This window comes from Dreissena polymorpha, chromosome 16, assembly GCF_020536995.1.
Source record: "Dreissena polymorpha isolate Duluth1 chromosome 16, UMN_Dpol_1.0, whole genome shotgun sequence".
NCBI lineage: Eukaryota > Metazoa > Mollusca > Bivalvia > Myida > Dreissenidae > Dreissena > Dreissena polymorpha.
Genome location: NC_068370.1, coordinates 1,937,445 through 1,953,374, shown reverse-complemented (window position 1 = coordinate 1,953,374; position 15,930 = coordinate 1,937,445). Strand labels below are relative to the sequence as shown.

General features: G+C 39.8%; 1 protein-coding gene across 1 annotated transcript in view; it reads right to left on the bottom strand.

The window, feature by feature from the left end:
- The window catches only part of LOC127862718 (probable ATP-dependent RNA helicase DDX43), a 38,500-nt gene that overhangs the window by 19,691 nt on the left and 2,879 nt on the right, over window positions 1-15,930 (bottom strand). Inside the window, exons 2-5 of the mRNA XM_052401978.1 lie at window positions 6,887-7,028; window positions 5,482-5,574; window positions 3,381-3,462; window positions 2,147-2,244 (exon numbers count right to left, since the gene is read on the bottom strand). Coding sequence (XP_052257938.1) covers window positions 2,147-2,244; window positions 3,381-3,462; window positions 5,482-5,574; window positions 6,887-7,028 — 415 coding nt within the window. The remainder of the gene's footprint in view (window positions 1-2,146; window positions 2,245-3,380; window positions 3,463-5,481; window positions 5,575-6,886; window positions 7,029-15,930) is intronic.

Genomic DNA, 15,930 nt, shown 5'->3' with positions numbered 1-15,930 from the left:
CGACGCCCGGGTGAGTAGGATAGCTCCACTATATATATTTCATATATAATAGTCAAGCTAATAACTATGGGGCCATAAATAAAACAAGGGCTGTTTGTAAAACATGCATGACCCCCATATGGGCTCTCCGTTGTAGTGACAGCCATTGTGTGAATATGTTTTTTGTCACTGTGACCTTGACCTTTGACCTAGTGACCTGAAATCAATAGGATTCATGTGCCAGTCATGATCAATGTACCTATGAAGTTTCATGATCCTAGCCATAAGCGTTCTTGAGTTATCATCCAGAAACCATATTACTATTTCGGGTCATTGTGACCTTGACCTTTGACCTTGTGACCTGAAAATCAATAGGGGTCATCTGCGAGTCATGATCAATGTACCTCTCAAGTTTCATGATCCTAGGAATAAGCGTTCTTCAGTTATCATCCGGAAACCATTTTACTATTTCAGGTCTTTGTGAACTTGACCTAGTGACCTCAAAATCGATAGGAGTCATCTGCGAGTCATGATCAATGTACCTATGAAGTTTCATGATCCTAGGCATAAGCGTTCTTGAGTTATCATCCGGAAACCATTTTACTATTTCGGGTCACCATGACCTTGACCTTTGACCTAGTGACCTCAAAATCAATAGGGGTCATCTTCAAGTCATGATCAATGTACCTATGAAGTTTCATGATCGTAGCCATTAGCGTTCTTGAGTTATCATCCGGAAACCATTTTACTATTTCAGGTCACCGTGACCTTGACCTTTGATATAGTGACCTGAAAATCGATAGGGGTTAACTGCGAGTCATGATCAATCTACCTATCAAGTTTCATGATCCTAGGCATAAGCGTTCTTGAGTTATCATCCGGAAACCATTTTACTATTTCGGGTCACCGTGACCTTTGACCTAGTGACCTGAAAATCAATAGGGGTCATCTGCGAGTCATGATCAATGTACCTATGAAGTTTCTTGATCCTAGGCATAAGCGTTCTTGAGTTATCATCCGGAAACCATTTTACTATTTCGGGTCACCATGACCTTGACCTTTGACCTAGTGACCTGAAAATCAATAGGGGTAATCTGCCAGCCATTATCAATCTACCCACGAAGTTTCATGATCCTAGGCATAAGCGTTCTTGAGTTATCATCCGGAAACCATTTAACTATTTCGGGTCACTGTGACCTTGACCTTTGACCTAGTGACCTGAAAATCAATAGGGGTCATCTGCGAGTCATGATCAATCTACCTATCAAGTTTCATGATCCTAGGCCTAAGCGTTCTTGAGTTATCATCCGGAAACCATTTTACTATTTCGGGTCACTGTGACTTTGACCTTTGACCTGAAAATCAATAGGGGTCATCTGCGAAACATGATCAATCTACCTATCAAGTTTCATGATCCTAGGCCTAAGCGTTCTTGAGTTATCATCCGGAAACCATTTTACTATTTCGCGTCACCGTGACCTTGACCTAGTGACCTCAAAATCAATAGGGGTCATCTGCGAGTCATGATCAATGTACCTATGAAGTTTCATGATACCTAGCCCAACGGTTCTTGAGTTATACATCCGGAAAAACCACCTGGTGGACGGATCCGACCGACAGACCGACACGTGCAAAGCAATATACCCCCTCTTCTTCGAAGGGGGGCATAAAAAAATACATAGTATGGTTGACAAAAAAACATTATGGTAGTTATATTGCTATTTCATAATGTTGTGTTTATTTATACATTTATGACACCACTATAATGAGTGCCAACTTTAAATTGTATTTTATTGTTTGGGTGAATAAAAGAGACAATTCATGCAGCAGATGCATAAGTTGCATCTCAATAAAACATAACACATCTAAATAGCACGGCAAATCAAGGCAATCTGCGTGGCATAAGATGTTACACAAATTAACCCTTTACCACTTAGATATGTATTTTCACCCATTTGTAGTCCCTTAGAAAGTTATATTTAATTAAGACCTTTTTACTTGATTCAAGGTGTTAAGAATGTATGAGCAGCAAACATCATAAAACCTGAACAGACTGCGAGTTACTTGCAGGCTGTTCTGGTTTTATGCTGTTTGCAAAAGCCATTTTCACTTTGCTTCTTATGGGGGAAAGGGTTAATTATTCCAAAGAAGTCATGGGGTTACTTACGATAATGCTCAAAGGCCTGCTCAAATGTGGGTGACAGGATTGGCACACTCTTCGATGTTTTTGACAGGTTAGTGACAGTGATATTAAAATTGTTCTCCCTGAAATAAATAGTCAGTGTGAACTTTGGCCAAACCAACATTGGCTTTTTTCAGAATCACATGCTTGTGCACTAAATCAGAACAAACACAGTTTACATTAAATGCTTGTGCACTAAATCAGAACAAACACAGTTTACAAATGCTTGTGCACTAAAGCAGGAAACAAACACAGTTACATTATAACTGTTTCATTACATTCATCTGTAGCCCGCATTGTTAACATCAAGTCGTTCTAGACAACAATGACAGATGGTCCGATTAGTAAGCAAATACAATACACAGGACTTGTATGCACTATTTGGAATTTGTTGACAAAGTATTTGAATTACCGTTTAAAATATCACATGATGACTAGTAGTGAAAGATTTATGCATATACATGAGCTGCATCATGAGAAAATTGGCATTAGGACATATCCAAACAGTGTAGCTCATGCTATCTATGCCTCTGCATCAATATACTCTGCAAACCTAGTGTGACTTTACAGCGGACATAGTAGCTCTTACTAGACTGTACACATGCGCAGGCTTGTCTGGAGCTACAGTGGCCACATAAGGCATAAAACTGATGCATGACGCTGCTCAGATGCCCAATTGTACATGTTATAAACTTCATACAAAAACAAGAGCTGTGTTTGTGAAACACAATGCCCCCACCCATATATTTGACCTTTGACCTTGAAGGATGGCCTTTACCTTTCACCACTCAAAATGTACAGCTCCATGAGATACACATGCATGCCCAATATCAAGTTGCTATCTTCAATATTTGACCTTTGACCTTGAAGGATGACCTTGACCTTTCACCACTTAAATGTGCAGCTCAATGAGATACACATGCATGTCAAATATCAAGTTGCTACCTTCCATATTGCAAAAGTTATGGCCAAGGTTAAAGTTTTGGGACAGACAGACACATACAATGACAGACAGTCAGACACATACAATGACAGACAGACAGGCCAAAACAATATATCCCCGATCATTCGATCCGGGGGCCATAACAACAACAAAAACAACCTCTCCAAAGAATTAAATTCCATTTAAAATTTGGTATTATGTAAATAGCCTTAAAAGCCTTTGCTTGTATCGCATTGCCAATGGCATTTTAACACTGAGAACAACCGCACTGAGTACCTGATCATCTCCACTTCACTGGGATGCATGTTGGCTACCTCGGGACTCTCTATGTAGAAATTCTTCTTGATAGGAGGGAGAGCTTAATTAAATGAGAATGAAACATGTGCTAAGACACCTATGAGAAAAACAGTTTATGGGATTGCAATGAATAAGCTATAGTTCTCTATGATAATCATATGTAGTCTAGTACAATGATAGATGTCTATTTAATCAATGATCTTGAGATTGTGACAAACAATTATAATCCAGTTGCAGCGATTCTTTTCCTTCTTTATAATGCTTTATAATGTACCAAAACACGGCACTTTCCCAATTAGGAAAAAAACTACAAATTTTCCAATTGCTGTCAAAAAAATCCAAATTGAAGGTTTCCAAAATAATTTAAGTTTTTATAAATAAGATGCACGATTTAGTTAGTTTCTCTATGCAGCTCTATGGCTTGAACCTAAGTTAATATAATATTGACAACTTGACAACACTTAGTTATCAATTTTAAAGTATTTGAGAGCAAATATTCAAATACACCAATTGCCCGATATGAAGGCCGCGAATTTTCCCAATTTCAGGGGTTTTCGCGCTTATTGTCCCCAATTGGGCTTGGTACCGGTACTTTTCTCAATTGGGCTAAAAAATTGCTGAATTTATTAATATCTCATCACTAAATCAGCGTTTGTTATCATTCATGTACTATAATCTTGCTTGAGAATGTTTAGAGTAGATGAATCAAGGCCGTCTAATTAAATCTGTTTATTGTTTGTCAACATCAATCCATCATTTAGATCGCTAAAAGAAACAAATGCAAGTGAAAATAAAGGTAAAAAAAGTTGTGTGAAAACTGAGAGTGATTAGTAATTCACACATAAAATTTATCTGTCTTGAAAATTAGCAGGTTCACTATCAATTGTACATGAAAATTTTGGGCTACCAAGTATTTGATCTGGTAGCCCAGTCGGCTTGTCTGAACATTTGGACATTTTTCTGTAATAAGATAAGGTATTGCTGAATGAAAATGTTTACCTTGTTTTTAATTACAAAATGAGGCATAATACTGCTATATTATAGTGCTGCAACAATATACCGGTATATATCGGTACATATCGAAATACGCAATCCGCATATTGTATTGCGATACGATTTTCATCATACTGGTACGAAAATTTTACAAAAAATCATTCACATTTCGTCCAGAAAAGCCATCCGAAATAATGATAACAAGGTAAACAAAACAAAGGAGTGTAAATATTTTTTTTCGTAAAATTAGCATTCTGAAAGTGTATTATACGGAGTAGCGTTGTTACATCGGAGCATTCGTTCGATGCTTTTAACAGATTATCGTTGAATTAATTGCGCACAGCTATAAATGTTTCGTTCGATTCTGAATTGAGCATTATTAAATTTGTTATCCGAATTTCGGAAATACGCTTCCAAATTTTAATGCTAATGCAACAATAAAAAATGCTAGCGTCAAATAACAAGTGCTTATCCTTTGTCTCAATAAAAAGCGCGCAAAAATTATACAGACATGTAGAACGTTGCATGGAAAGAATGGGTGTATTTTGTGTTGTATAAAAACGGGAACATCACGCCAGGTGAATTACGCGTGTTCAGTGGAAAAAAAACGCCCCGGTTGGACGTTATTTCATCACATCTTTAAATAGTAACACATGCCAAAATGTATTTGATACTTAATTTTTTTTTGCAAATGTTGTGTTTCTTGAACACATTTATAGTGAATATAAACCAGAATTTGCTTTAAAACTGGAATATACGGGATTATCGGGTAATTGGCAAGTTATAATTTTGGTACAAGTTAGCAATATATTGCGATATATTGCAATGCGGGTTTTTTGAACTGACAATATATTGCAATACGGTTTTTTGGCGTATTGTTGCAGCACTACTATATTACTGCTATTCACTGAATACTTCATATTATTAAATTGAAGTACAAGCATCATGTTTGTAAACTAGTTGAAAGGACCCCTAAAAAAAAGTTAGCACAAGAAACTGCAATATTTTAGAGTCCAAAATATCTCTTAGTAAAAATGTTAACAAAAGCTCAAGGAATGTTGCGAGTCCAACATATCTCATCACATACCTGCAAATTTCTTTCTATCATTCTCCTCCTTGTCCTTCAGGATCATTCCCCAGTTGATTTGCTGCCTCGGTGCCTCCCCACTTGGCTCCTGGTCTGTTGTCTCGGCTCAATGAGGCGCCTCCACCTCCATAATGTGAGTTTGCCCCCTGGATCAGTACAATTAGTACATGAGTAAATCTGGGAAAATGGGGGTTTCATTCATGTGCTGTGTCATACAAGTTTAGCCTTTGCAGTCCGCCCAGTCTGATCAAGGACAACTGTTTTCACCTACACTAGAATTACCTTACTAAGTGGCTACATTAAACAAAAAATACAATAAAAGCGTAAAGTATCCTGCCTGATTAGCCTGTCATGACTGCACAGGCTAAACTGGGACAACACTTTACGCAAACGCATTAAGCCCCATTTTCCCAGAGCCAGGCTCATATATACTTAAGTGAGCACTAACTTCTGATAAATTTATATCGGGATGATGAGAATACACTGAAATGCTAGAGCAGGCATAAGTTTTAATAATACTTGTAAACTTGCACCAGTAGATTAGATACTTCAAACCTTCGAAAGCGCTTACTACTGGCAATATTTAAACAAATATCCCCAAACCACTTTGTAAGGCATAGCAGCACTGCACATGTTTATATTAAAGAGCACAGAAAACTCTAAAAATGGATCACTGCATTATTTACAAATTAAAGTTTTTTCAGATGTTTAACAAAATGAAACCAGCAGTTAGAGAGGAGTTGAGTGCACACAATATTGGGGACTGTATATTATATTGTGGAGAAACAACAAACCGCCATAATTCAGCCGAATCGGGTCACAGCAAAAACTACTTTCTTCTGACCGTCTACACATTAAGGTCATTCAGCTTTTACAGTTTGAGCAAAATCTAGGGAGCAGTAACAGTGGAGTTGAGTACACAATATTGTAAAGTCAAAATAAAAGACAAACAATCATAGTTCTGGCAAAACTAGTCTCAGTACAAATACAACAGTTTAAGGTATCTAAGTTTCAACATTTTAAACAAGATTTACCCAGTTATTAAAGAGGTCTTGAAAACAGATAACGGGCCCTAATTCTACCAAAAATAGTCGCAATCAAAACTCCTTCCTGTATAAAGATCTACATATTAAGTCAGGTGTAAAAGTTTACGCGAAATCCTTTCAGCTATTAAGGAGTTGAAAACGCAAGCTTTGAGAAGTACGTACAGACGAACAGACAAATGCAATGCTAAATGCCTCACACTAGGTTAAGACATGAAAATCTTCCTCACAAAAACCATGACACTTTGAGCTACAGAATTAATATGTTTTATCCTGATTTTTGGCAAGTAAATGATTAGTGATAAGATGATAAGTATGGTAAGTGGCTGATTATTTCAGAATCAAACTCTTTTTTCACATACCTCCAAATCTCTGTCCCCCATGGCGAGGTGGTCCTCTGTCTGTGGTCAGATCGTTGATCATCTCCTCTGCCTTTGCCATGGCATCCTCACTGCCGGACACTGTCACGGACGTGAAGCCATCACTGTCACTGTCCCTGACCACCTATTACACATCATCAAAACCATCCGTAACTCTAGAATACAGGGCTTAACACATGTGCATAAAGTGTCGTCCGAAAAAAATACTGTGCGGTCTGCATAGGCTAATCAGGGACTACACTTTCCACCTCTTAACTGGATATTTTCTAGGAAGAGATTTCCATTAAACGAAATAAACCATAAAGGCAGAAAGTGTTTTTAATGATCAGCCTGTGAAGACTGCACAGGCCAATCTGGGATGACACTTAACACAAATGCATTAAACCCTGTTTTCCCAGACTGGCTCATATGTATTGTGCAGTTATGACAGGTTTTACAGGCACTTATTGATGCAACACTTTTATATTATATTTTCATGGCTTATAAAGAGTTTAAGAATAACTTGTAAGTTAACAAATCCTTAATTTAAGAGAAAGATTTAATTAGTTAGTTTCTTCTGTATAACAATGACCTATAGATAACACAGATTGGAAACTTCACGCCTTATCCGGCTATCTCTCGGCGGGGTCACGTGGTCGAGAAACCGATAAGTACACTGAGGATCAGCAGACGATTTTTTCCATGAATCAATCGGAGTAGTCCGGAGATAGCCGGTGTATCACGATTGCGATAAGATAGCGACGCGTCAGTAGCAACAGCTACGATTATCGAGCAAAGTTATGCGAAAATGTTACGGCGCTATGAAAGGCGGCTGTAACTTTGTCAATAATGATCCGATTTTTATAAAATAAAGTTTCATAGAAACATGGGTAATTATGTTTTTTTATATATAAAATCTCGATTTTATTTACCTACAATAAGAATTATAATGCCGCGATCGTTTGAAGAAATAGCGCTAAGAACTTCCAAATCGCTGCGAGGAATGCTGTTGAATAGTTTATTTGAAAGGCTTTTGCTGATAAAATATTCTTGTATAATTTGGTATTTCAAACAGTTAAAACCTTATAAAATATTATTATTTCAAAACGGATAGATATATGTGGACACATAGATCTAGGTCTCTGATTAAAACAACATTACAGTATAATAAATGCTATGATCGTTCGATCCAAAAACGGTTTTCAGTTAGACTTATTTCAATATTGATTGTGTAGATTTTTTCAATTGTTTAATTCTCTTTTTATTAGATCTTATTCATGAGTTATAGGTTATTAAAGTTTTGTTTGTAATCCAGTTTTTTTTTCTTTTGGTAATTAAATTAAGCTTTCAGTATCGTGGGCTAGGATTTCCCGAAAAGAAAAAAACATTTCACGCGCATGTTAATCGTCGGATCAATTAGCGAACTGAAGAAGATGCTTTGTGGGTTTTTTCTTTATTCTTGAGAATTAATTAAAAGAAGGGATCCTAACTTATTATCAGTTTGCGTTGTTGATTGATTTAATTGTGTGATCAGTGGCCGCGGCCGGCGAATTATAGTCATCTCACAGCTTTTGTTTGTGTTTAATAGTAATATCACAGCTATCTGTTAAAATATGTTTGTATATTAACTTGCATGTGTAACATTGACAGGAAAACTGGTAATACTAATAAAAGATATTAAATGAGAATTTAAACCCATACATTGTACTTTCATCTTGTTTTTTATTCATACCAAGATAAACATATTACCCAGCATAAAAGTCTTATTTTCTTCGATTTGAGGTGAATAATGACAAAGTTTTTCACAATGAACCAAAGCACCTTTGACGACATGTGTGTATAATAGGGTAAAAGAGCTTAAAATTGTACCATCTTTGTACAAGGCCAAAATCCTTTAAAATGAACAATTTCCTCCAGTTTAGTTTATTTCATACCTAGATTAACATATCACCAAGCATAAAAATCTGACTTAATCTATTTGGGATGAAAAATGAAAAAGTTTATCAAAAAGAACAAAACACGTTTGACAGCAATCTTGTACAACAGAAGAAAAGAGCTTAAATTGTACCAACATTGTATAAGGCCAAATACTTTAAATTGACTATTTTCTTCTGGTTTGTTTAAATCTATACTTAGATTAACATCTTGCCTAGCATAAAAATCTTACTTCAACGATATGGGATGAGAACTAGAAAAGTTTGTCCAAAAAGAAACAAACCACTTTGGCGACAGGTTGTGAAAAATGATTGAATGGAATAACAGTATAAAATAGTACAAATTGTACAAAGGCAAAATCCTTTAAAATACCTCATTTTCGTCTACTTTTTATAAATCATACATAGATTAACATCTCACCTAGCATAAAATCTTACGTTATCAATATGTGATGCTTAATGAAGATGTTTAAAAAAAAATGCTTCGGGCCTTTCAATTTTTCAAAAATTATCGAAAATGAACGAATCCAGTGTTCTCTTTCAAATTCCGATAAATTAATAATTAATTAGAATAACAACTACCAAAACCTAAAGAATTATCAACACAGAAATAAATTCTTATTTTTATTCACACACAAAATATTCAATATGTCTTTTTTCGGGCGACCCGACTTTGCTCACTACGCGAAGTTCGTAACGTTGCGCTTTCAGACATTCATTGCTCTGCAAACTGACAACCGAGCGCTAAAAACAAATTTTCTTAAGTAAAATTCATTTTAATTATTAAATACTTACCTGTTATCTCTAGCTTACCCCTTTCCAAGGGAGTTATTTCATCCGGAAAATATTCAAGCGCTGGGAATCGTCCACCTCTATAAGAATCCAAATCAGGTTAAACATAGTACAATGCAACCTAACAGGAAATCAAGAACCACAACTCATCTTTCCTTTACGCAAACATAAAAAGGCGATGAGCGGGGTGGGAGGTGGGACTTACCGATAACAGGTAAGTATTTAATAATTAAAATGAATTTTACTTAAGAAAATTTGTTTTAATATCATAAATACGTTACCTGTTATCTCTAGCTGATTTTGCAGCTGCGGCGGGAAGGTTCGCATATTTTTTCCCATCACAGCAAAACCCATATAGAGGGTTTACAGCCAGAGATAGTAGAATCAAGTCCTCTTATAATCTTTGTTAGTACAGTATAGTACTTAATTCGCGGATGGCACCAGTGTACTTCGCCATAGAAGAAACTACCAGTTTGAGCCACTACAAGAGGACCCAACTTATACAAATTGTCTTGTTGGCACCTCAAGAGAACGAAGATAAAAAGAGGAGAAGGTGGTCGGATTCCTCCAGAAAGCAGCTTGAAGAACTTCAGATAGTGGGGTCTGATTTAATATAAGCCCACGAAGCCGAAAAGAGCTCTTAATCATCGGGTCTTATCTTAAACAGGGATAAATCCCTATGATGAAAGAGAAGAATAAGCTTTCCTTACGTCGAGGCTATCCCACGAGAAATAGAAGCCGCAAGACACATCGCCCCCCCCTTTTAATGGAATGAAAAGTCTCTTGCGAGAACCTCGAATAGACTTTACTTTTAAGGTAGAACCTTCAAAGCCCTAACCGGGCAAAAGGAGTCTATCATCATCTTCATGTCCACAAGTTCTAGATAGACTTGGAACTTGAAGGGTTTTGGAAGCCATTAGAGGGGAGTATTTTTAGCAAGGAATCCTGACTGACACAACAATGTAACAAGAACCATCGAAGAGTCAAAACGAAGATGACTATCCTCGATTAGAAAGAGCATGAATTTCACTTCTCCGTTTGGCTGAAGCCATAGTAAGAAGGAAAACGGTCTTCCATGTTAGGAAATTGTAATGAAGCCTGATCAAGAGGTTCATAGGGAGCCTTAATAAGGGAACCAAGCACACAAGCTAAATCCCATTTAGGAGCAAGTGTACGAGATACAGGACGACTAAGTTCCATAGCTCGAACAAGTTCTGAAATAGCTGGATCAGCACAGACTTGTGAAGACTTAGTGAAAGCCAATGTATGCGAAATCATAGATCTGTATCCTTTGATGGAACTAAGAGAAAGTTTCTTATCATCAAAAAGATAAATGAGAAAATCCGCTATTCGTCTAGCAGAGGGATTGAGGGGATTAATTTTCCCTCGAAAACACCAATTGGAGAAGAGTTTCCAACGAGCATCATAGACTGCTCTGGTGGATTTTCTCCTTGCCGAAGCAACGAGGGTTGAAGCCCTGACAGAAAAACATTTCTTCTGCAAAGATTGCCTGATAACGGCCAGACGTGTAAGTGGAACATTTTTGGGTCCGCATGTAGTCTGCCGCTTTGAGACAGAAGATCTGACCTGTGAGGAAGATTCCTGGGATAATCGTACAGGAGACTGAGAAGATCGTTGAACCAAGATCTTCTGGGCCACCAAGGGGCAATCAGGAGTATCCTGCAAGAGCTCACCCTGATTTTCCCCAATATTTGGGGAATTAGAATGGGTGGGGGATAGGCGTAAGCATCCAGTTGGTCCCATGCGAACGAAAGCGCGTCGATTGCCCACGCTGCTGGATCGTAAACTGGACTCACATACAGAGGAAGTCTGTGATTGTGTCTGGTTGCAAATAGATCGACCAGGGGATAACCGAACTTGAAAAAGATCTGGTTGGTCAACTTCTTGATGAAGTGTCCCATCCGATGGAAGTAACTGGTCGGTTTGCGAGACAAACCATCCGCCAGGGCGTTGAGGCGACCTGGTATATATTTTGCCAGCAGATGAATGTTGAGTGTTTTGCAAAGAACAAGTAATTTTTCTGGTTCCAGATACCAGGGATTGAGAATGTGTTCCCCCCTGTGCCTGGATGTAAGCCACCACAGATGTGTTGTCTGTTGACACCATCACACAAGAGTCTCGAAGATGTGTGATTGGAAATGAGATACAGCTAGAAATACTGCTCGCATTTCTAGATTGTTGATATGAAGGTGAGATTCCTGATGAGACCACAACCCTGAAATTATCAGACTGAGAGGTTCCAGGTGAGCACCCCACCCTTCCTTGCTCGCATCCGTTATTAGATATAATGACGGTTGCGGGGGAAGAAGGGGTACTCCTGCCAACAGAGTCTCCTCGTCTAGCCACCACTGAAGATGAGACCTTAAGGAGGGAAGGATTGGAATCTGTGTTAATAGATTGCCTGGAGACCTTTCCAACAAGCTGAGAGATAGTGCTGAAGAGGACGTAGGAAGAGACGTCCCAACTGCACAAAGTCTGCTACTGAGCTCAGGATACCGTTGAGAGAGAGGAATTCTTGAGCTGTTATATGAGATTGGGACAAAACCCAGTTGACCTTCATCAGAAGGTCTGATATACGTTGAATAGACACTCTGACCCGATTGATGTGGGTCAAGAAATTCATTCCCACAAACGTAAAGTCCTGTGAAGGAATGAGGTCTGATTTGTCTGCATTGAGAAGGAGCCCTAACGAGAGGAGCTCCTTCCAAGAGAATTCTAGGTGTACAGAAGCAATTGACGATCGAGCTGGTGTAAGAGCCAGTCGTCGAAATACTGAAGAAGAATAATCCCGTGAACTCTGAGGTGTGATCCGACTGCCGACATTAGTTTGGTAAAAACTCGTGGGGCTGTCGCCAACCCGAAAGGCATAGACCGGAACTGGTAGACTTGGCCTTGAAAGGCGAATCGCAAGTACTTTCGGTAGTTGGGATGTATAGGAACATGGAAGTAAGCATCTTCCAGATCCAAAGACACCCCCCAGTGTAGGGGTTTGATGGATTCCCGTATGAAAGAAGGAGTCTCCATTTTGAAAGTTGGTTTGAGGAGATACATGTTGAACACTTTTAAATCTATTACTGGTCTCCAGGAACCATTTTTCTTTTGAACAAGAAAAAGACGACTGTAAAATCCTGGAGAATAAGGATCTTGAACCCTTTCTACCGCCTGTTTTTCCAAGAGCCCGAGAATGGACTCTGGAATATGTGGATGCCGAGATACCAGCTCTATAGGGACGCGAGAAAGTGGAGGCCTTTTTTCGAATTGAAAAGTCAGGCCTTTTGTCACAAGAGAATGAACCCATGCGTCTGAAGTAATTTGAAGCCATCGATTTTTGAGAGTGGAAAAGTCTGGCCCCGACTGGTATTTCCGGCATCGGAGGTTGTGGAGGTAGAAAGGGAAGGGACCTAGGGCTGATAAGCAGGAGGTGCGCCCCTCCCGGTAGAAGGTTTGAAATTCCTCTGTCCCGGCTTGGGTTTGCCCTTTTTCCCAGAATCTTTATTAGAAGACTTGTGTGACAAAGAAGGTCTGTTATAGGAAGACTGCCTATTAGGACCTGACCGTGGATTAAAAGAAGGCTTTTTAGAGAAAAGGTTATTTCTCTTAGCCGTCTTGAATGCTGGAACTGCTGGTGGCCTAGAAGCAGGATGCTTAAAGACCCCTTGGCGTTGTCCAGAGTTGTTTCTAGCTAAAGAAGCATGAAGTTGGTCATCCTTGTCAGCTGTGATTGCTTCTTGTATCCTTCCACCAAAAGAAACCCTGATGTGAGAGGAGCTGTTCTGAGCGAGTTCATACCAGGTTCCAACAGAAAATCTTTAGGTAAAGAAGTAAGGATAAGATCTCTACGAATCCTTAGCATCTCGGACATTGAAGAAGCAGAAGTGTGAGATAAGGCCAGTGTGGTCCGTGAGAGATGAATTAACAAATCACGGAGTTCCTCCGGAACAGATTCCGACCAATCACACACCATTTGTAAAATTGTCGCTAGCATGAAGTCAATTTGGTTAGTCAAACCTAATGATCTACGTCTCCCTCATTTCCCAAGTTTCCAACATTGAAAACGGAACAGAAACTGAATTGGAACCACTTGGCATTACAAGAGATAGCTTGCTTATGTCCGGATCTGGAACCGGAAGTTTTGAAAAATCCAACCCAGAGGTTGCATGTGGTACAGGAGGTTTGTAACTTTTACTACCTTCCTGGTGTTTTGGATCAGCTAGTTCCTTAGGAATTTTCCATGTTTCTCCTCGTTTTGGAATAGTCTTATTAGCTGATTCCAATGATTGAAGAACAGATAGAACAGTAGAACCAATGGGAAGTCGTGGGTCAGGACGAGCCGTCGACTTAATAACCCTGTTGGGATCAAATGTACGAAAAAGTTGTTCTGTCACAGAAATCGTCGCATTTGAAGACAGTTCAGCAGGTCTTGGACAGTAATCTTCACCAAGAGTACGAAACATCAGTTCATAGATCTGACCAATCGGAGCTAAATATTGATCCGTCTCAACATTAGATTCTGCATCTGAATCAGCCTCACTCTCTACAACACCAGCGGTTTGTATAGAATCAGCAGGACAGAAGTGAGAATATCTTGTACCTGGAGAGTAATGGTAAATAGCGATGAATCGACGAAGTCGTAACACTGATAATCAGTAATGATAAGTAAACCGGAAGAAGGTAAATTATCAGCATTGACCGGTACAAAATGTCCCGCCGAATTCTGTATCCATAGTGTATCAGGATTCGACAGGGTAGCTGTAGGGGGTACGACTAGATACTGTAGATGATACCCGTGGTGTTGACACTGACGCCGTAGTAGTGAGATGAGCTCCTGAAGATGCAATACGTGTGGCAGTCAACGTTGGAACCGACACATTTGGCATGGAAACATGCGATTCCATAACGGAACACGATGGTGAACGACTATACGTATGGTAAGTCCGATGCTGTCTACGTGAACGTTGCCGACGTCCTCGTTTCCTGCAATGTCGAGATCTGGATCGGCTGCGCTGTCGAGATGTGGATCGGCTGCGATGTGATCGAGATTTTTTGGAATACCGTCTCCGTGAGTGACGACGTGATCGCTTATGAGCGCCGCGACGATGATAACTGCTCGACGAAGAAGAGCGTGTCCGATGTCCACTCCTTGATGAAGACGATGTATTCGACGACGAATCGGATGTAGAAGAATACGCCGATGATGAAGACCGAGTTCTTCTTGACCGGCGATTGGTGTTATCGGTGGCAGGCCCAACTGATGACTGTTGACCGGGACCGGTGACCGGACCGGACGGACCGGTGACCGGACCGGTGACCGGACCGGACCGGTGATCAATGACCGGACCGGACCGGTGACCGGACCGGACGGTGACCGGACCGGACGGTGACCGGACCGGACCGGTGACCGGACCGGACCGGTGACCGGAGACTGACCCGGACCGGTGACCGGACCGGTGACCGGACCGGACCGTGTGACCGACCGGACCGGTCGGTGACCGGACCGGACCGGTGACATGACCGGACCGGACCGGTGACATGACCGGTGACGGACCGGACCGGTGACCGGCCGGTCATATTATGATGGTTACGTCACCGGACAAAGACCGTAGAATGGCGGCTGCCATGTGGTCTGACATTGATCCAGTCGTTCCATGATCAATGTCGCCGGTATGCATGGTGTGAGTCATAAGATCTGATGATCGACTGACAACAACACCATCTTGCCCGGTACTCGGTGACTGACAAAACCGCTGGTCATCCTTGACCAGTGGAGTCACCGGGTAATCAACGTCGGATGGAGGTTCGTTGCGTTTGCGGCTGATCGACGTCCTCCGGCGACCTGCTTTTGTCCATACGTCGTAAGCCCACAAATCGCAAACCGCACATTTGTTATTAATGTGCAACCGGTTACATGCCAAGCAAGTATCGTGGGAATCCCACCTTGCTTTGATATGACCAAAGAAGAATTATCCTGTAAGTTCATTCTGAAATAAAAGAAACAGAAAGAACCTACAAAAAAACAAATTAATGATTATAAATTCAAATAAAAAGTTAAACCCACAAAATGTAAACACAAAGAACGTGTCCAATTGACCTCAATTACTTATTGGGGAATAGGCACGAATTCCTCGTGGTTCACGTGCTCATGACGTCATGTACATGAGCGCGATACAAACAAAGAAGAAAGAAGTACAAAACCAGCAGCAAAAAGAAAGAAATATGACAATATGCAACAAAAAGATAGAAATATAAAACGAATAAACAAATGATACAAATAAAAGATAAATAAACTTTATCCTTTTAAAA